General features: G+C 38.5%; 1 protein-coding gene across 8 annotated transcripts in view; it reads left to right on the top strand.

Moving 5' to 3' along the window:
* ddx3xa (DEAD-box helicase 3 X-linked a) overlaps positions 1 to 22,277 on the top strand; it is an 81,759-nt gene that overhangs the window by 40,121 nt on the left and 19,361 nt on the right. For all 8 annotated transcript variants that reach the window (XM_051926118.1, XM_051926120.1, XM_051926117.1 and 5 more), the window contains 7 exons: positions 5,370 to 5,499; positions 5,909 to 6,028; positions 6,633 to 6,732; positions 6,988 to 7,123; positions 7,248 to 7,345; positions 16,733 to 16,831; positions 19,282 to 19,442. In XM_051926118.1, coding sequence (XP_051782078.1) covers positions 5,370 to 5,499; positions 5,909 to 6,028; positions 6,633 to 6,732; positions 6,988 to 7,123; positions 7,248 to 7,345; positions 16,733 to 16,831; positions 19,282 to 19,442 — 844 coding nt within the window. The remainder of the gene's footprint in view (positions 1 to 5,369; positions 5,500 to 5,908; positions 6,029 to 6,632; positions 6,733 to 6,987; positions 7,124 to 7,247; positions 7,346 to 16,732; positions 16,832 to 19,281; positions 19,443 to 22,277) is intronic.

The following is a 22,277-nucleotide window of genomic DNA, read 5'->3' as shown; positions in this document are numbered from 1 at the left end:
AATAAAAAAAATTGGGAAAGCACATGTACATAAGTATTCACAGCCTTTGCCATGAAGCTCAAAATTGAGCTCAGGTGCATCCTGTTTCCCCTGATCATCCTTGATGTTTCTGCAGCTTAATTGGAGTCCAACTGTGGTAAATCCAGTTGATTGGACATGATTTGGAAAGACACACACCTGTCTATATAAGGTCCCCCAGTTTTCAGTTCATGTCAGAGCACAAACCAAGCATCAAGTCAAAGGAATTGTCTGTAGACCTCTGAGACAGGCTTGTCTCGAGGCACAAATCTGGGGAAGGTTACTGAAAAATCTCTGCTGCTTTTGAAGGGCCCAATGAGCACAGTGGCCTACATCATCCGTAAGTGGAAGAAGTTCGAAACCACCAGGACTCTTCCTAGAGCTGGCCGGCAATCTAAACTGAGAGACTGGGGGAGAAGGGCCTTATTCAGGGAGGTGACCAAGAACCCGATGGTGACTCTGTCAGAGCTCCAGAGGTCCTCTGTGGAGAGAGGATAACCTTCCAGAAGGACAACCATCTCTGCAGCATTCCACCAATCAGGCCTGTATGGTAGAGTGGCCAGACGGAAGCCACTCTTTAGTAAAAGACACATGGCAGTCTGCCTGGAGTTTGCCAAAAGGCACCTGAAGGACTCTCAGACCATGAGAAAGAAAATTCTCTGGTCTGATGAGACAAAGATTGAACTCTTTGGTGTGAATGCCAGGCGTCACGTTTGGAGGAAACCAGGCACCGCTCATCACCAGGCCAATACCATCCCTAAAGTGAAGCATGGTGGTGGCAGCATCATGCTGTGGGGATGTTTTTCAGTGGCAGGGACTGGGAGACTAGTCAGGATAAAGGGAAAGATGACTGCAGCAATGTACAGAGACATCCCGGATGAAAACCTGCTCCAGAGCGCTCTTGACCTCAGACTGGGGCGACAGTTCATCTTTCAGCAGGACAACGACCCTAAGCACACAGCCAAGATATCAAAGGAGTGGCTTCAGGACAACTCTGAATGTCCTTGAGTGGCCCAGCCAGAGCCCAGACTTGAATCCGATTGAACATCTCCGGAGAGATCTTAAAATGGCTGTGCACAGACGCTTCCCATTCAACCTGATGGAGCTTGAGAGGTGCTGCAAAGAGGAATTTGCGAAACTGACCAAGGATAGGTGTGCCAAGCTTGTGGCATCCTATTCAAAAAGACTTGAGGCTGTAATTGCTGCCAAAGGTGCATCGACAAAGTATTGAGCAAAGGCTGTGAATACTTATGTACATGTGGTTTCTCAGTTTTTTTATTTTTAATAAATTTGCAAAAATCTCAAGTAAACTTTTTTTTCACGTCGTCATTATGGGGTGTTGTGTGTAGAATTCTGAAGAAAAAAAATGAATTTAATCCATTTTGGAATAAGGCTGTAACATAAAATGTGGAAAAAGTGATGTGCTGTGAATACTTTCCGGATGCACTGTATATCTTATCAAATGGTAGGATATCAGTCAATGCCATTTTTTTGCATTGCTTGAATTGGAATAGTTTTTTATCCACTAAAAATGTATTTGGGCTGTGTTTTTATGCCATTCATTTAATGTAGTCAAAATATGTGATAACGTACTATTTGTAATAAGTTGAAGTGTAAGCAGGTTTTAAACCAGTCATTAAATCCCCAAATGTTCCACCATGTGTAAATTTCGTAACTTGTTGAAAATGAGTTGTGTGGCATATCAATTGTTGGAACTTGTTGTTGCTAATGAGTACGACTGAGACTTTCTCAGAAAATCCTGGCCATCTTTTTCATATTGCAGAATATAGTAATTCAAATTAACCTGTGCGCAATTAGTTGAAAATATTAAAATAAGATTTCTTCCAGTCTGTAGTTTGTGTGACTTTTAAAATTAGGTTTATTTCATGACTTTAGGACTCGTAGAAGAGGAGGATATATTGTTAAATTGAGGCCTCACATGATGATTTGTTTTTATGTTCATTATTGAAGTTTTCCTTGGCAAAAAATGTTTTCTGCTGGTCTTGTTCTAAAGTGTGGTCCTTACCAAATTTCATTTTGCATCCGGTTGCATTTATAGATTTGAACAGTACAGTACTTGATAAAAAGCTTTTGTTTTAAAATGTTATCCTGTACGCATTCCTTAACTCTTTAAGGGCTAATTTTTTTTTTGTTTGTTTCTTTTCTCCCAGGTCTGAATATTTTTCCAAAAACTAACATTTTTTAAAAAAGAACACACAGCAATTTAACATATCAAATCAACAAAAAATATTTACTTTTGACAAATGTTACTGTCTTGCATGTTGTATGAGCCTGCATACTCTGATTTCACATACATATCACATACATTTTACACAGCAAAGTCTGATCTCGCTCAAAGCAGCCAATTTCAGTCATTGCCACATTGCACTCCTTACAATATGTGTTGCTTTGGTGCCTATTTTTCAATTGTCTGTTGCTGCACTTTCTCACATATATTGTTAGTGTGTACTGTAGAGAGACAAGTCACCCATTTGCCATCGTGCCATGCCACTGCCACCAAGTTTTCTGCCTGCATGAAAACCGTAGTCGCCTCTTTTCATCTTCTGAAACTTTATGAACTTTATGTATGGCATTATAGCCTGGCTCACCCCATGGGATTTGCTTCTGTTTATTACAGAAGTGAATAAAACTTTGCAGCAGCACGTACCTAAGCCACCAGGGGACAAAACACGTTTGGACCAATGCTCCCTGAAGTTATATCACCAGTTCTGTCCCATCTCTATTTGTAATGCCACAGCGCGCTTCATCTCGTCTTTCGTTGTGGGTTTCCACTTTGAAAAACGAGAATGTGATGCAAACGCAGCCCGCGATTCAAAAAAAATCTCTGCCTACCTGTTTGTCTCGTCTGACAGTAGCTGAAAAGCAGCATCAGGAGAGAGCAGCCTGAAGTACAGCAGCTGGTGATCTGTCGTGTCCAACAGCAAGCCATGCCGTCTTGTAAACTCTGGTAGCCAGATCGGCTCTCAACGGATCAATGTCTGTGTATTTATCCCATGCGAACCTTGCCGTAGATGCATCGGCTGCGCGAAGGCACTCAACTGGCAGCAGATCCGCTGGCGCGGCATCGGCTGGTGTCTGATCAGCTGATGCCTGCTTCTCACTCTCTTGCTCGATCTCCTGATCACTGCCAATAAAATCCGATTCTGAAAAATCAAGAGTCCGACTCTGCGATAATGCGCAAAACATCGTCTGCCGAGTGTTTTCTTTTCTGCACTTGCTTCGCTGCCTTTTCACATGTCGGTGCCATCTTGCCTTTGTTTACATTTCACAACTCACGCATACGCAAGGTTTAGTTGCCGAGTCAACGAGTCTAGCATTCCTCCAAGCACAGAGGGAATGCCTGTGACATGACAGTGAGATTTGTCGCCATTAACAGCTGATTGTCGCCCCCTATCCCTGGATGTCGACTTTTGTCGACATGCGCCTTCAACCCCTCCTGTCGACAAAAGTCGACATCCGCCCTAAGAGAGTTAATACATATGAGGTACTTTTGCTAGAAATTGTGTAAGTAAAATTGATTTGTTGATTTGTTTGTATTTGGTAGTCAAATTGATAATTTGAATTTTTTTTTCTTGATTGCTTGAATGACACAGTAAATAGTTTAGCGGTTTACTCTAGGGCCATTGTGCATTTAGCTAATGCCTTCATCTGTTTACATGTATTTAACAGGTTACCCACAACTGACATTCAATTTTTGCCTCTTACTGAACAAATTACTTAAGCAGAGACACCTTAATATGCTTCAAGTCCAGTGATTTAGCCACCAAACCGTGATACCTGACAGCTACCTTGGTAGTGAATATCCATTCATCTAAAGTGGTGTCCTGGGTTTTTGAAATGTATTTGTAGGAGCCATATAAAATTGTATGCTTAAATATAATTGAAGCATGATTACTGAAATTATCAAAACAAGCAAAGCTCGGAAGTTCCTCATTTATACAAATTGTCAGCAGTAGTTCTCAATCTGGAGAAGTCATATATCATTATTTTTATTAAATTAGATAATTAGCTATTTTGGTATTTTGCTAAAATATTAGTCGGAAAGAATGCCACAAGGGATGGAATAATTTGGCTTGAATGCAGGGTCACTACAGAGGAATGAATGTGACTTGCAACTTGTTTTTAGCCTTAGCTTTCTGGTTTTTCCATTGATAGCAGTCGTTTTACCATATTTTCAATTAGCAACAGTAAACTGAAGTTTCATTGATTTTTTTTGCACTTAACATTTTAATGCTATGAGTTGTATACCAATTTTGCATTAGTTCCATGGTATGTTTTTTTTTTTTTTTTTCTTTTTCCCCTTAAGCTGCAGACACACTGACCTTTCACAAACATTTAAACGTAATATGTTAAATGTCCGTTTTGTTGTGCAGTGCAAAAGGAATTAATGACTCCTGACTGCTTTCTATTTTATAGTGGTTTTTAGTTGTAGCTCCTACATATACAGTGGAATCTCAGGTCACGATCGTAATGCGACCAGAGTTTTGGAACGAAATCCGATTTGGTCGTGTGACCCGAAGTAATTTTCCCCCATAGGGTTGTATGTAATCCGTTCCGGATCGTACAAGCTGTATGTAAATATATGTACGCTTGCTCGCTGCACAGGGAGAGACTGAACATGTGCAGAAATCATCGGCGCGTACGAACCAGAAGGGAAACTGGCTTGCTCATCACCTGTGTGTGGTCGTGAACAGATGCAAAAGTTTGGCAAACTTTTTGGTCGCATCCCGATTTGTACGTAGTCCGAGATGTTCATGACCCAAGGTTCCACTATATATGCAAGGATTAAGATCGAGTGAATAATTCTGATTAGAATTGCACCTGTATCCCTTTTCTAGTAGTCTACCTAGTAACGTACCCAGCTTTAGACATACTTCATTGTTTAATTGCTTGAATTTTTATTTTGGTTTGAAATGCTATTGCATTCGTTATTTTTAATTATCCCTTTATTTTGGTACGTAACTTGATTTAATTCGAATGTCATTGTCAAATCTCCTACTTTCACAAACTTTGATTCAGTTACTTAACCAACAGGTGCATTTTTTTTTTCTTCAGAAGCATCCATTAACAGCATATAGGTTACACAAATACATTGACTGAATAATCCTGTTCTTAAAACCATGTAAATTATAAATCAAGGATATTTTTTGCTGAGGTATCCTATTTGAAAAAGATTGTGTTTGAAACAGAAAATAAAATTGTGGTTGAAGCATTTTACTATTTGAGATCTTCTGTATTTTTGGAACCAGTTAATTGGTGTGTTGTAGGTATTTCAAACAGTACTTAGTCTAATATTCTCACTAGATTACAACTTCTTGTTCTAACTGTAGGTTTTGGTTATGATAAAGACAATGGCTGGAACACTTCCAAAGAACAAAGGGACCCCTACACCAGCTTTGGTGGTCGCAATGATAGAGGGAAGTCATCCTTTTTTAATGACAGAGGAAGTTCAAGGTCACGGTAAGGTGGAGTTTCTTGTGTGAGCACTTCCTAGGTTTTCACTCACTCATAGCAATTAATATTACCATTTTGGTAGGGAATTTGTTTTGCAAGTATGTATATACCATGTGTGAAAGCACTGGCTTTGTCTCTTGCTCACACACTTGTAAATACACCTTTTTTCCCTTCGTAAACTTGCTTTGGCTCCTATTTAAATATAATACTGCCTTAAGTTCAAATTGTATTTTTCAGTGATGGAGGTTTATTGTCGCTGATTGGTTAATATAGACCAAAAATATATTTTTATACATGGTTAACATGATAGTTCACATGTATTAGTTTGAAAATTAATTTTGTGTGTACTGTATTAGGATAGACATTTTCAGTACATTTTACTGCCTACAATATGTAAATTCTTTATTTTGAGTAGATATGATCGTGGAGGGTTTGGCTCCCGAGAAGGTGGTGGAAACAGCCGGTGGATTGAAGATAACTCTCGAGATGATGATGATTGGTCCAAGCCCCTCTCACCTAATGACCGCCTTGAGCAGTAAGAAAACTGCTTTAATCATTTCTGTAAATGGAAAGATACATGTTAATGTCCATTGAAAGCATGTTGCTCAAAATGTGATGACATTTGCTGGTTTTAAACAGTCAAAATTAAAGCATAATACTCTTAATGGATGTTTGAATTTTATGAGGTTTTCCTGTTTAGTCTCTTTTTGCACCACTGGATTTTTTTAATGCATTGTTTAACATAGGAATGCCCATTCTAAATGCCTTTTGACAAATTTTATAGCCATTTTGTGTTGGTCAGGATAATGGATATGTGTTAAAGATGACACTTCTGTCGTTTGGGCTGGAGCATTCTTCAACTTGTATATTGAAAGCCTAAGTTTGAGGTTTTCTAATTTGTTCATTATTTATGTACAGTGGCAGGAAAACAGTGTTTTTTTAAATAGTAAGTGAATGGCATTTGATAGTGAACATTAATGTGTTAAACTAAGTTTGGATGTATCTTGTATTTGATTTGGGTGTTTGTAGGGACTATGATTTAAAATGGATAAATGCTGACAAATCCTTTAAAGTGGAGTTCATAAGGTCTTTCTATGGTGTTTTTTTTTTTTTTTTTTTTTTTTTTTTTTTTATATTAGAGAGCTTTTCTCTGGAAGTAACACAGGAATTAATTTTGAGAAATATGATGACATTCCAGTTGAAGCCACTGGTTCAAATTGCCCTCCTCATATAGAAAGTGTAAGTAGATACTTTATATATGATTTGTTACAATCCCCCTACACTCAACCATATGCATTTTAGATAACCTGATTAATTTTTTTTTAAAGCCATGTGCAGTGTTAATCAAAGGACCAAGTGTTCTTGATATTAAAGCGTTTTCTTGTCTGTACTTCAACTAACCTAGAACGTTTTGTGTATTTTTAACTAGGGCCATAGCAGACTGCTTTGGAATACTTGTATGTATGCTTTTTTTTTTTTTTTTTCTCCTTCCAGTTCCAGGATTTAGATATGGGCGAAATCATAATGGGTAACATAACTCTGAGCCGTTATACCCGCCCTACACCTGTTCAGAAACATGCGATTCCAATAATTAAATCCAAGAGGGACTTAATGGCATGTGCACAAACAGGTAATTAAATGTATTGACTAATTTAAAGGCTTGTATGTGCATGGAATTTGATTCCAGAAAACCTATCAAAAAATAAATTGGCACACTTCCAAAATGACTTTGTGATGCTTTCTTCTTCCACTAGGTTCTGGAAAAACTGCTGCATTTTTACTTCCAGTTCTAAGTCAGATATATACTGAGGGACCTGGAGAGGCTTTGAAAACTTTAAAAGCAAACTCTCAGGTAATTGTGTAGTTAGTCTTTGGTTTAGTTTGTTAAACATCAGTCTGTGTGTGGGATGTGTGGTTTTGTTTATTTTAAGTAAACTTTAGGCTAAACTGAGGTGTGTGCTTTTGCTAAGAATATTTGTGTGAGCAAACTCTTCCACTGTGTGCTTCCTTCAAACTGTACTCAAGTATTGAAATTTTAAGCAATGTTAGGTCTCCTTGTTTACGTAACATTCTAAATTAGCTAGATCGAGTTTTTTTCACCCTTTGTGAAGCAGAACCCTTGCTTTAACCCTCCTTACAATTAAATTTTCTTCTCAAAAAATGTTAACGGTACTTTTTTTGCTTGAAAAATTAAATATTTGATCTTTGTACTGTAAAACGTGCAAAACACGAGTACAAAGTGAGAAGTGTAAAGTATATTAATGATGTTTAATAAAAATAACTAATACCATATATACTGTCAATGTCATTTGTGTGGTATTTTAAGAATGATAAAATACACAATCCAGTGTTAGTTGGGATAATAGTAGTGTGATTCCTTACAGATTTTCTTACCAGACTGATCATCACATGTGCAATTGACAACAAGCGTCACTTTCGGTTTTATCAGAATCACTTTAGGTTTCCCTGTCAGTTTCATTTTCTCTGCCTGAAGATATTTGCTTCATCAATGCTTGTATCCCTGTCAAGAATGTGTAACACCTGTGCTGTTGAAAAACATTTCTTAAGGGACACCACTATGAGGCTAAGAGATATGTCTGCACTGTTGCCTGGGTCAGGGGTTGCCAACTCCGGTTCTGGATTACCCCCATGGCTGCAGGTTTTCATTCTAACACTTTTCTTAATTAGTGACCTATGAAATTAATTCATTTTAATTGACTTGCTTTTGAAGACTCAGACCCTTGTTTCTTTTTCCTTAATTAGCTGCAAAACAATTAGATACAAAATGAGCAAAAACATGACCAGCAAACTGTGTTCATCATACAATATCTGAAAATAAGGAAAGAAAAGGGTTACAATGAAAACCTGCAGCCACGGTGGTCCTCCAGGACCAAAGTTGGCGAGCCCCTGGCCAGGATAACACTCGGGCCTGTCACTTGCACAAGACACGCCCACAAGTGTTTCCAAAGCAATGCTCCGCGCTAATAGTGTTGGCACTTTTATAGCCAGAGTAATCCTCTACTCTTTATACATTTGCCCAGGACGAACACTTTTTGGCACTGTTTGTATAGCCAGAATGTCACTCTGGTCTAACATTAAGGAGGTTTAAGCAATGTTATGGAATGTGTTAGATTTGCAGAATTGCTGTCTTTGAAATGGTAATGGGGGGGAGAAAAAAGTATATTTTAAGTCTAAATTTCTATTTCTAATATTTAACTTGGAATTCCTTAATCTGAAAACTTATTTACGCAACTGTGTTAATTCGTAATGCACAGGAGCTATAAGTATTTTGAAAACTGGTTTGCTCATAATTTGACACTCTCTTTAGTGCTATAGCACCTTGTCATACACCACGACCTAGTGCAACAGTAGTTGTGTGTGATTTTAATTTCCCTTGCACCTTCAACATTGGTGTCAGGCCTATTAAGGAGTCTTTTTTTATTATATATATATATATATATATATATATATATATATATATATATATATATATATATATATATATATATAATACACACACCGTGGAACCTCGGGTCACAACCATATTTTGTTCCAAGACTCTGGTTGTGACCCGAAGTAATTTCCCCCATAGGATTGTATGTAAATACAATTAATCCGTTCCGGACCGTACGGGCTGTATGTAAATACATATTTAAAGATTTTTAAGCACAAAAAGTTAATTATACCATAGAATGCACAGTGTAATAGTAAACTGTTTACTTCTGCTTGGGTGCTCTCGCATTCTTGCGCGCTCTCTCTCGCGTATGTATATGTATATATGTGTGTGTAAATATTAAAAATCTATTAAAAAAAAAAAAAAAAAATCCTGTGGGAGGGAATGATTAGGAGACGATATGTGATCTTCACGTTAAGATCACGGAAGACAAAAGACCCACGAGATGGCCAGCAAAAAAAAATCAGTAGTGTAAAGGCATGCAGCACACACAGATACAGGGGTCTCAGTGCATATAAAGCGTATTAAGGACAATGTTATAGATGAAACGTTGACGAATAAAAGATCGCATTAGCGCAAACAAAAGGAAATTAATCATCAGGAACAGGTGTAATTGAAAAAATAGCAGGACAAAGCGAGGTCAGAAATAAAAGGCAAAGAGCAGAAAACAAAATCTTTTCGCATTCACAACATTCAATGCACAAAACATAGATTTACACAATAATGAAACATATGCTATGAGAATCTGTGGTCCCGCAACAGCTAAAGCAACGACAAGTTTAATTTCGCCAAAGAAAACACAATTCGGTCAGGTGTATATTTAGGATCACAGAGAATCGATTACAACGCGAGCAGCAAAGACATGAAATGTCAAAAAGGACAGCAGCTGTACAGGCTTTAAAATGATCGAAGGGCAGCGCGACAGCAGCTGCCCTTCACAACACGAGCAGCGTTGTACGTCCTGCAAGAAAGAGATTTAACCACGCCCGGGGCCGGAAATAAAGGACAATTATTGTTTTTACGTCACGTGAGACGAGGCAGTGAGCCATCATTTAAAACAAGTCCACAGACATCTAACCTAGCAGTTGTTACATTGCTTTTGGCAGACAAGCATCGTGTGCTCCCAGCTCTTAAAACGACAAGCAGAACAGGCAGCTCACAAGCAGCAAAAAGAGAGCAGATGATCCGATGGCATATCCTTAGAGTAGTGCGTTAAGCCACAATCTCCCCCAGCCATAACACACACACACAAAACGTGAGCAGCATTATACGTCTGGCAAGAAAGAGATGTAACCACGCACGGCCGGAAATAAAGGATAAGTATTATTTTTACAAAAGTTTTTAAAGTGAAAATAATGCATATGTAACAATTCCCATTTACAGGGTCTCTGTATTACATCTTGCCTGAAGAAGGGGCCTGAGTTGCCTCGAAAGCTTGCATATTGTAATCTTTTTAGTTAGCCAATAAAAGGTGTCATTTTGCTTGGCTTTTCTCTACGTTCATAATGGCTAACTCGGTACAACACCCTAGTACTAACAATTCCCATGAAAATATCAATCTCTTTAAATTGTATATCCAGTAAACTAAACACAGGGGTGGGCGAGCGAAGCGAGCAGGGGGTGCTGCCCCCTAGTATAATTAATATTAAAACTGGAACAGTAGAGTACACATTTTTGTTTTGGTTAAGGAAGGAAAGAGTATTTTTAATTGATATTGAGAATTAAGCACACAGTGAAGAATTACCTGCTAATGCAAGATTGAGTTCATATATACAGAGAATTATTTAGAGTAGTTGTTACGCTAAATTGTTACTGCTCAGGTTTTTCTTGAATCATTAGGTTAGCTTCCTTCTGCTCAGGTACAAAGGGGCTCTGTGGGTGATTAATGCTAAGCAAATTCAGCCAGGTTCACTAAGTTCAGCAAAATTGTGGAAATATTCAGACATTCTCTGAAGTCTAGGAAATGCACTGAAGACAGTGGTGAAGGATAAACTGAACAAGTTTTGAGTGGATCATAATATTGCAATGGTCTTGAGTGTTCCTGATGGCTAGGGAGAGTTTGCAAACTATGCTGGACAGATTATTATGGTCATAAGTGGGACATTAGCTGTGAAGCAGCTGTGCTAACTATAGGACCAGTGTCTTCCTGAGGTGAAATTAATAGAACAGTATAATTTCTTGCAGACTAGAAGCAATTCACTAAGGTTTGTACCCTACTGGTTCAATAGCAGGTACTCTCCTCGCTTGAACTGAAAAGTACAGGTTCCTCAAATTCTCAGATGCTTTTGTTTATTCACTGCTACCTTGGTAGTAATATTAAAGGGGTTAGCATATGAATGATTCACCAATTTCAAATTAATGTTGTGCGTTGGAGTAGTTTAGCCCATTTAAAACAATTCTTTGGATATACCATTAGCTTAACTGAATCATATTAGAAGGTCTTAGGCCAAGTTTATACTTCACGCGATGCATGCTCCAGTGGGCACTAGTTACGCAGGTGTTGTACTGTTCATACCTGCGCGCGTACTTTACATAAATCTGGAAGATTACACAAGATGGCAGTGCGAGATGATATGATGGTGAGAACTGGTTCAGCTTTGCTGTGTTGTGAGTTGCCTGAAACACCCATTTAATTCCGAGGACACCTTGCCGAAATATCTCTGAAAAGGATGTTTAATGATCGATCAATCCAGGGATGCGCCCATTCCTGCAAGCATCAGGCGCGAGACACAGTTCCTGGATGGGGCATCATCTCCTCGCAAGGTGAACACAAGCACACACAAACACTAGCATCATTTTTACCGTTGACATTTTTTAATGATATAGTAAACTACGTGGTTAAAGTAGACATTTTGAGATTACAGTAATCCCTCCTCGATCACGGGGGTTGCGTTCCAGAACCCCCTGCGAAAGGTGAAAATCCGTGAAGTAGAAACCATATGTTTATATGGTTATTTTTATATTGTCATGCTTGGGTCACAGATTTGCACAGAAACACAGGAGGTTGTAGAGAGACAGGAACTTTATTCAAACACTGCAAACAAACATTTGTCTCTTTTTCAAAAGTTTAAACTGTGCTCCATGACAAGACAGATGACAGTTCCGTCTCAATTAAAAGAATGCAAACATATCTTCCTCTTCAAAGGAGTGTGCGTCAGGAGCAGAGAATGTCGGAGAGAGAGAGAAAAGCAAACAAATCAATAGGGCTGTTTGGCTTTTAAGTATGCGAAGCACCACCGCACAAAGCAGTTGCAAGGAAGAGAGCAGCTCATACCTCCTCCGTCAGGAGCAGAGAATGTCCGAGAGAGAGACAGATAAAAACAATCGATCAAAAATCAATACGTGCTCTTCAAGCTTTTAAGTATGCGAAGCACCATGCAGCATGTCACTTCATGAAGCAGCTGCACAGAAGGGAGCAATGTGAAGGTAATCTTTCAGCATTTTTAGACGAACGTCCATATCGTAGACGAGCGTCCGTATCGTCTAGGTGTGCAAACAGCCCGCCTGCTCACACCCCCTCCGTCAGGAGCAGAGAATGTCAGAGAGAGAGAGAGAAAAGTAAAAATCAATACATGCTGTTTGATCTTTTAAGTATGCGAAGAACCATGCAGGAAGCATATCGCTTGATAAAACAGTCATATTTAAGCCCAGCAAAGAAGAGAGCAATGTGAAGGTAATCTCAGCGTTTTTTGAGGAGCGGCTGTATCCTCTAGGGGTGCGAAGAGCCCCTGTGCTCATAATATATTTGAGGAGTTTTATTTAATACGTAATACGGGCTCTGGTTGGGTAGCTTCTCAGTCATCTGCCAATAGCGTCCCTTGTATGAAATCAACTAGGTAAACCAACTGAGGAAGCATGTACCAGAAATTAAAAGACCCATTGTCTGCAAAAATCCGCAATAGAGTGAAGCCTCGAAAGTCGAAGCGCGATATAGCGAGGGATTACTGTATAGCCGAAATACCACTTTAATCACAAAATACACCTGTTCACCTTGTCCTTAATTTTTTTCTCTGTGGCTCAAATACAGTGCCGTACATTCTGATGCTGTTGCGAAGGTGCGTGTGAGACCTTTAAAATGTATCCTATCATTATAATGGGGAATATGCGATGCTTTAACATAAAAGCACCACGAATACATTTGTATGTCGACATTTTGCTTCACCACATTGAACCATTCATTGAAGCAGGCACATCGATCCTGGAGGTTCCTCAAGGCAGCTTTCTGTCACATGTAGATAGTAAACAGACTCTGATGTCACATTTTGACTTGTCGCACTGCGCCTCAACTTTTTGCTGGTACTGCAGCTCATACATGCGTTGCGTTAATTTTTGATTATGTGCTCGGAGAATGGGTCAAATGAACACTGGGAACGTGTGGCAGCCATGATGCGTGCATGTACGTTTTCTGAATGTGACGTATAATTGAGCCATTAACCCTTTAACCGCCAACTCCCTAAATATTCCCCACGCCAGGCGAAATCTGAACAATTTTCGTTTTTTTACTTTTTTACATTTTTTACATTTATTCAAGCAGTATTGACCACTAAATGTTGTGCAAGTTGCCAGTGTATACACGAAATCTATAAATGTAACCTGAATTCTCAGCTAAGCAAAACATCTTGATACCAAACCGTGCCCTTTTCAATGGTAGATACTGTCGAAACTGTAAGCGGCCCTTCCACGACAATAAACTTTCATCAACTGCAACTGACGGTCCTGGCATGTAGGGCAACTGAAATGCTTCAAATAAATGATCAATCAAAGGACGTAGCTTGAACAAGTGGTCGCGGTTTGGATCTTTCTTATCTGGCTCGTTTCTGTTGTCATTCAAATGAAAGAATTTCAGCAGCAAAGAGAATCGGTTACGTGTCATGACAGCTGCAAAAATAGGTGTTGCATACATAGGATCTGTAGACCAGTACATCTCAATATCTGGTTTTCTGATTATTCCCATCAACATCAAAATCCCAATGAATTTTTTCATTTCGTTTTCATCAGTGTCAAACCAAGCACGAACACGGGAATGTGGAGGTAAATTGGGATTTTTCTCAATAAACTGTGCTGCATACAGATTTGTCTGATGAACAAAATGTCTGATCAAATCAGGTGACACAAACAGCTCATAAAACTGCTCAGCAGTGTAATTGTTTACATCAACAATAAAGCCACACGTTCCCTCAAACGAATGCAGAAAAGGTAGTTCACCACGGGCAGCAGCCCAGCTGAGATGCTGGGGATACACCCACTCAGCGCCGTCATCCGATGCGTCTTCATTCACAGTATCATGCAGCGCACGTTGCTGCTCATCACTGTCGCTAAAATCTTCTTCAGAACTGCTACATTCATGATCAGAACTGTCCAAAATCGCCTGCAAAGCCTCACTTGAAGTCAGTTTACGTTTCGCCATATTCACAGCTGTTACATGCGAATCACGTCACATGACCGGCCAAAACAACCACAGACTTGTCGAAATACAACGTAGTAATAATACCCACGCCAAACCGTCAGTTATACTACTTGCCAGGCATTCATATAACCACAGGCAAATGTGCCGGATAATTCCGGCAGTATGGCGTTAGCAATAAAACAACGGTGCCGGATATATCCGGCAGAGGGCGGTTAAGGGGTTAATGTGATTCTGTGAAAGTACAAAGTTGTGATTAAAGAGAAAGCAGGGCTCTCTCTGTATGTGTTTGTATAGGTAAACCATTTGACAAATGTGCACAAAATAACTTGAGGAATAATGAACAATACCTCACAAGTAACATGTGGTTGGGGAGTTAGTACCATCGGTGATGCATTCATAAAACCCCCACTTTCTGTTTCTGGTGCTGTTAATTTGCAAGTCTGTGTCTGTCGGGTAATATCCTAGTTACATTTATGCCCATTCAAAAGTAAATTTTTATTACAAATGTTAAGGAAATACAGTTTAGGTAACTGCTTTTACATAGGATAATGGAAAAGACCTGAAGCCAAAACAGGTTTGTGCTTTAGCATTTTCAAGTATTTAGTCATTGTGTTTTTTGCTGCTACTTACTTCCTTTGGCTAATGTCTATTGCCACAGGTTCATGAGAATTGTATAATTTTTGTAGTCTTGTTATTTTTACAAATGCACACAAGGATAATCTATTGCCTGCATTGGCACAACATATTAGAAATGCTTTTCTGTGGCAGCATTTTTTCTCTTTAACAGGAACTTCCATACATGTACCTCCCACGTAGAGTGTAAATAAACTTGTATATAGTTTTTCTTACACAGACTCGACCAGAATTGGCAAAACTCAGATGTACATGATTAAAATGTAGACTTGTAATTCTGGACAAACAATTTATTTCCCACTGTCTTTTGTGAGTGCATTTGACTATAGAGCAAAACGGGAGGTTATAAAGAATATCTAGGCTTGTTCTGAGGAAATCCTAAACGTTGTGTGCTATACAAGAATAAATTTACTTTTGAGAAAGTGAATTCAGTATTTGAGACAATGAAACCATCTGTTTCATGCTAGGACATGGTACCTACCTATGCTTAAATGTTTTCCCTGGTATATATTTTTAACTTTAGTTATCACTAAATTATTCTTGTCCCAAGAGGGAAATGTAACTTTTTACAGAAGCTCAGTGAATAAATATTGTAACAAACTGTAGAAACGCCAGAATTACTAAAAAAAAAAATCTGACTTAAGATGATAATGTCATGATTACAATGAGGCATTTCATTAAGACATGCAAATGATTGTTAAATGATAGTAAGACTGAAACAGTCTGATGTCCAACTACAGTACCTGACTGCAACTGCAATTAATGAATGAATGGTACATCATGGTTTAAGATTTTTTTCATCAAATTTGTTAACAATCCTTGTCAGCTATCCAAATTATTTTTCCCTTGACTGTTTCTCTTTTTACATTACATTAACAATATTGTTCTCTAAAGAGGGACTTGTTAGATGTGATTGGCCATGATTTTCTTCCTCGCTACCTTTAGTCAACTGCCTACTTTTTCTCAGTGTTCACTGTAGTGCACACAAACGGCAGCATATCCTTTCTAAGCGTACACTGGTTGAATCTGTGCCATTTATATTGCAGGCCCCTGTGATTCTTCTTAGGCGAGTTTACTTACAATTTCAAGGGCAATCTGTTTGAACCTTCTTTGTATTTCTAACAACTTCTAAAAAGTCAGTTATAGGAATTATCATTTTTTGTGATCTTCAGCAGACATATGTGAATACCATTCAAAAAAATTGGTTCATTCTTGCAAGGTATTAATTTTGGGACATGACTACGTCACAACTAGTCCTTCAGAGAGTGAGTTGCAGATATATCCAGTTCAGTGCTAACATGTTTAATCACATTTTCTTATGAGTATTGTAGATCTCATAAAGCTGGTATTGAAGTATGGGTACAAAAATGTTACACAAGTATATTACACATAGCAAGTATATGGTAGATGAAACAAAGTTTTAATGATTGAAATAGGTAAAGTATTCCTGTAATTTATTGCTGAGATTGGTCTCTTTGGTGTGCTGTCTCGGTTTTTGTTGTAGCAGGCTGTGGAATATAAATGGTTAGTGTAGTTCGGCAATTTCAGTATAGTGGATTAGGCTGAGGAGGAGGAGGATTAGAAGTCTTCAGAAAACACAACTATAAAATGCAGATGTCTTTTGGATGGTGGACGAAAGAGCAGGTGTTTCCTTTTAAAAGCCTTATTGTAAAGCCGAATCATACTCTGTCCATAAATGTGTAAAATATCAATTTAAAGCTTAACATTTTTTTTTATTAATTTAGGAAAATGGAAAATACGGCCGTCGTAAGCAGTATCCAATCTCTTTAATATTGGCCCCAACTAGAGAACTGGCTTTACAGATCTATGATGAAGCTAGAAAGGTATGGAAATGAAAATGCATTATTAAATGTATTTACTGTATGCATTATTTTTGTACATTTCAATTTAATGGACAGTATTTATAAAATTGTAGGGTTTTTTTTTTTTTTGGTAATATGCCTGGTAACTTCAGTTTTTAAGTAAATTTTTAGGGGGAAGTTTAGAGTAGGGATTTGTTACTAATTAAGAGTAGGATTTTAATCTTAAATGCTCTAACGTTAACCTAAGTACTAATCTTTTATATTCACAAATGTTAGATTTTCAAATGTAGTAACAGACTGGTTTCAGCTTTAATTTTAACATTCAAAAATTTCATCTTGGTTTTTCTTGTTGTAATATGTAAATTAGTTGTTTTGATAGTGATGTCAAAACAGCTTTTCAAAAACCTGAGGTTAGCATAATCATGGAGGTGGGTAGTATTGCCATAAAATAACATATGATTAAAAATTGTTTATAATCTATGCGCATATACTTTTCAGACTGATTTCAGCTTAGGTGCATCGGGTGGCCCAATTTCATAGGTTAAAAGTGGGTAGTTTAACTGTTTTCATAAACATTTTAATCAAAGCAATTCCAAAATGTCTGTATTGCATAAAACTTAACACGAAATAAATATATTGCCAATGCCTTTGCCAAAAGGCGATTTTGCCAAATATGTACCGTATAGACTAAACAATTTTAAAAATGAAACAAGTATTCCCAATTCCTTTGGTTTTGGATTGCACAAAGAAACACCTTCATATTGGCTTTCAGTACATCTTTATGAACGTGATGAAAAATTATAAAGACAAACCAAAGAAATTTTACATGTACATCAAATACAAGCTCTACAATCCTGCCTACTAAAGAAAGCTGTCACACTTCTGAAATTTAGTTCTCTCGAGCATTTTCAAGATCCCCTTTCTTCAGAAATCAATGTTGACAAGAATTTTTAAATAGATTCTAGAGAAAAGCCAAGCAAAATGACACCATGGCTAACACGGTACAACACCCTAGTACTGTAAATAGATTCTAATAAAGAAATAGTTTGTATTGAACAAAACCTCTTCACTTACATAGCCTTCCAGTATACATGAATCAAAAGCTGTAAAAATGCTTCTTGTTGCTTATAACTTTATTTATACTTATCTCCTTTTGTTTATTTATAAGAAGAAAAAAAATACAAAAACGCAGAACTCTGCCCCGTTTTCCTTGGTGCTCCAAACACGTGCTTATTTTGCTTAATAGGTAATCCAGGGCCACCTTATCATAGACTGAGGAAAGTAAATGCATGCATAAATTACCTCACGTCACAAATTGATTTTCTTTTGGCAGCTCAGAATTGTCATGAGTTTGTCTCTACATTGTTCAGTTCCTCGGCAGTTTGTTTGTAAAATGCATATGTGAGCTTTCTGTAGAAAGTGTAACGGTGCAATATCTGCACAAGTCTGAACTCGACCCTTCAAACATCTTGTTTTAATGACAAAATGTAATGGGTCTTCACATCATGCAGCATACAAAATATAATGTAAACAGGTAAGGGAGAGGAAGGACTAATGCACAGACACAATTGACCACTCCTTATCTAAGAAGCTGTCATCATGAGCCTTCACGCTATGCTACATTGCATTACCTTTTAAGCTCCTTCACTGCTCAGTTCTGTCCTCAACCCGCAAAGTTTTATTGGCCCCTTCTATCAAGGTTGGGCTGCTACAGTAATGCAAACTACAAATTTTAACATTAGTTAGGTCCCTACTGCCATCGGAGTCCACTGTCCATGATAATTGTAGCATGCAATTTCTGTAGTTTACATGTTTATATTCAGTTGGTGAAACTAACAGCAATGAACTTTCAGTTTTAAGACATGTAGGCTATATGCTTCTTACTACGTTAATGGATGTGATCATTCAGAATCATCTGTAGCAGGTGCTTGCACCCCTTTTACTAACAAGTTCTTCATTTTGTCCGTCTTGTGGCTGCGAGGACAGCTTCACCCGCTGCATCCTCCCCCAACTATCTCCTTTGTATTGGTATGTTCCACATTGTGTCTAAATAAGAAATGAAGGCAGCTTCCTGACTTCAACTTCAGTAATTTATACTGGTTGAGAACTTTGTATTGGTGTACCATGAGCCCCGTACATGATGGGTAATCTTACTCTTGCTGCTATTGCTTATAATATTTATATTGATAAACTCATTTATATTGAGAGATTGGTTTGTGAGCTGTACATTAAAAAGCATAGCCCTAAACTATTTAGCAACCATTTATTTTCATGTTCTTCTCACTAGTGCACCAGTTTGGCTGATAACATTTTTAGATTGGTATGCTACAATATACTGCATAGTAGACTGTGTCCTTTATTTTTATTGGTACTACAGAGATCTGACTGTTTGATTTTATTTGTAATCAAGGATTTGCATGAGAGATTTTTACTTTGCAGCATATCCTAATAGCTACCATTGTTTCTTGCAGTTCTCATACCGTTCTAGAGTACGTCCTTGTGTGGTCTATGGTGGAGCAGACATTGGACAGCAGATTAGAGATTTGGAACGTGGCTGTCATCTCCTGGTGGCAACTCCAGGTCGCCTTGTGGATATGATGGAAAGAGGAAAGATTGGCCTGGACTATTGTCAGTAAGTTGATTGTTTTCATTTTGTATTGTAAAACCTTTTGTATATACTTTGTATGTAATGATGCACTCAAAATCTCATTATATTTTGATTTTGTCTGTGGAACTGTAAAGTTTGCAATTCACCTTTTATAGTACTTCCACAAAGAAGCTCAAGATCAAACCAGAATATTTCATCTCCCTGCTTGCCATGAGAAATGAAGCATATTGTTATGGAAAGAAAAAAGGTCCTAAGGCAAAGCATAAAATTGCTGCTGAAATGGGTGGTAATCACCTGTGTGCATTTTTCTAATGCAGAGCTCAACAGTAATTTTTAAATGTTGCTCCAGATATGTTTGTTTTCCAAATTATAACATATGGTGGTTATGTTTAAGAGCATATATTTTGGAGTAATTAATGTGCATACAATTTAAAAGACAGCATATTGATTTATGACCTAAAAGGTCTTAATTTACCGTAGGATGTTAAAGGATGTTTCTTTTTAGTGTGTTCTACCTGATACTCTTGAAAAGCTTCAAAGATGCTTGTGCTTTTTTAAAATATTCAGGACTATTTCTCTTGCAGTTCCTTTTTTTGGGTTTCTAAAATATTTTTGTATTTTATTTTTTAAAATATTTTCTAGTAAATATTTTTAGCATTTTGATATGTTTTAATAACATTGCAGTACTTTGAAGAAACCACATGAATATGTGAGGGCCCACTTGCCTGATATTTACCTTTTGTACTTTGGCTGCAATCTTTACAAAGGTGCTTGATTTTGATCTTGTATTCATTAAAACAATCATCTTTTCTGGTAATTTATTGGTGCATAACGCAAAATTAGTATACCATTTCAAAAAACAGTCGGTATGTTTTTTTTAAACACATGGGGCTTAAGCATTGCTTTTTAAATTAAGAATAAAAATTTCAGACAATCAAAAGTAATTTTTAGAATGCAGAATTATTCGCTGCACTTTTTTTTCTATAACTTGATTACAAAAAAAACTTTTGAATCAAGAGGGTAAAAAAAAAAAAAAAAAAAAAACTGCAGTGTTTCCATCAGTGATAGCCACAGTTGGTGAGTGGAAATGCAAATGCTGCTCCTCTCCCCATTAGTGCTGGGCGGTATACCAGTTCATACCAAAAACTTTTTTATTTTTATGATATGGATTTTTCTTATACCAGAACACCGGTTTAAATAGCCTAAACAACATTCGGAACGTGGCGCAGTGGGAAACTGTTTAAGGGGGACCTTTTTCACTTAGTGGAGGTATTGAGCAGTGAAAATGGACAGGGAACATTCTGAAACTGAAGCTGTAGCAGACGATAAAGTTGAACATGATAACACAGAAGAACTTTTGACGAAAAAAGGTGCTGTCTGTTATCTGTAGATACTTTGGTTTTAAAAGGTCGGATGTGGAGCATTATGTTCAAATGTATGAATACCATTTCTATACTAGTGGATAATACGGCGAGCCAAGTTGTACTTGTTTTATTTATTTTTCAATACTGTGTAATGTATCTGGTTACTGTGTAATACTGTGACGGTGCCAGTCCCCTACAGACTCCCTCTTCCCCCATGGGAGTCTGTTGAACCAACACCGTCGATAGTTATGACCGAGATGAGCTGAGAAATCTCATTGAAGCCAGGGGATGTTGGGAAGTGCTCAAGTGCTTTTGTTAAAAACAAAGTAAAACCAAAAGTGTCCGTTGGACAGTGTTCAGAAAAATACAGTACCCAAATAAATAGCAAATCCATAAAGCCAGTGAAATGTGGGGATAAAATCCATAATAAATATATCCGTTAAAATGCAGTCTCTCTCCTCGCCTGATCGCAGCACACCACCTTCTGTCTCCACGGCTCACCCTTCAATGGCGTTGCTGACGGAGCCTTTACAGCACGAACTGCTTTCTGCCAACCCCTGTTTTGGCTGCCGCCACACTGCGCAGCCAGACCGTCCGAGGTTGGCACACCTCCCGTCTTCCTTCGTGCTCACTCAGTCACTCCTCAGATCCATTTGGAGGTCTTACATTTTGCTCGCCCCACTCCACACGCTTACTCAGTGGGGTGAACCAGCCCCTAGATCGCCTAAGCCTGCACTCCCTCACGGAGCCCCAGCTCGTGCTGCCTTCTCCTTCCTGGTGTCTGGATCATCTCCCATGACTGCCTTCTTTAACCTCCTTGTGTTCTATCTTTTCTTTTTTCCTTCCCCCATCCTGCCGGCCCATAAATGTACGTCTCCGTCCGTGGGCTCAGCGCCTTATTCACACGCCACACTAAGCTGATGAAGCAATTGAGAATGATCAGATGCGACTCGCCCCCATCAACTCCCTGCGGTCGAGCAGTCGCGCCCACAAAGACTGACACGGCGAACTGGATTTAAAAATGGACCTTTTTTTTTTTTTTTTTTTTTTTTTTTTTTTTTTTTTTTTTTGACCCATCCATCCATCCATTTTCCAACCCGCTGAATCCGAACACAGGGTCACGGGGGTCTGCTGGAGCCAATCCCAGCCAACACAGGGCACAAGGCAGGAACCAATCCCCGGGCAGGGTGCCAACCCACCGCAGGACACACACACACACCCACACACCATGCATACACTAGGGCCAATTTAGAATCGCCAATCCACCTAACCTGCATGTCTTTGGACTGTGGGAAGAAACCGGAGCGCCCGGAGGAAACCCACGCAGACACGGGGAGAACATGCAAACTCCACGCAGGGAGGACCCGGGAAGCGATCCCGGGTCCCCAGGTCTCCCAACTGCGAGGCAGCAGCGCTACCCACTGCGCCACCGTGCCGCCCCTTTTTTTTGACCCACTAAACAACAAATAGTATTATAAATGCAAGTTGCAGTTTT

The sequence above is a fragment of the Erpetoichthys calabaricus genome, chromosome 4 (assembly GCF_900747795.2).
Source record: "Erpetoichthys calabaricus chromosome 4, fErpCal1.3, whole genome shotgun sequence".
NCBI classification, from domain to species: domain Eukaryota; kingdom Metazoa; phylum Chordata; class Cladistia; order Polypteriformes; family Polypteridae; genus Erpetoichthys; species Erpetoichthys calabaricus.
Note: the sequence above shows the minus strand (reverse complement) of the source record. Positions and strands in the feature narration are given on the sequence as shown.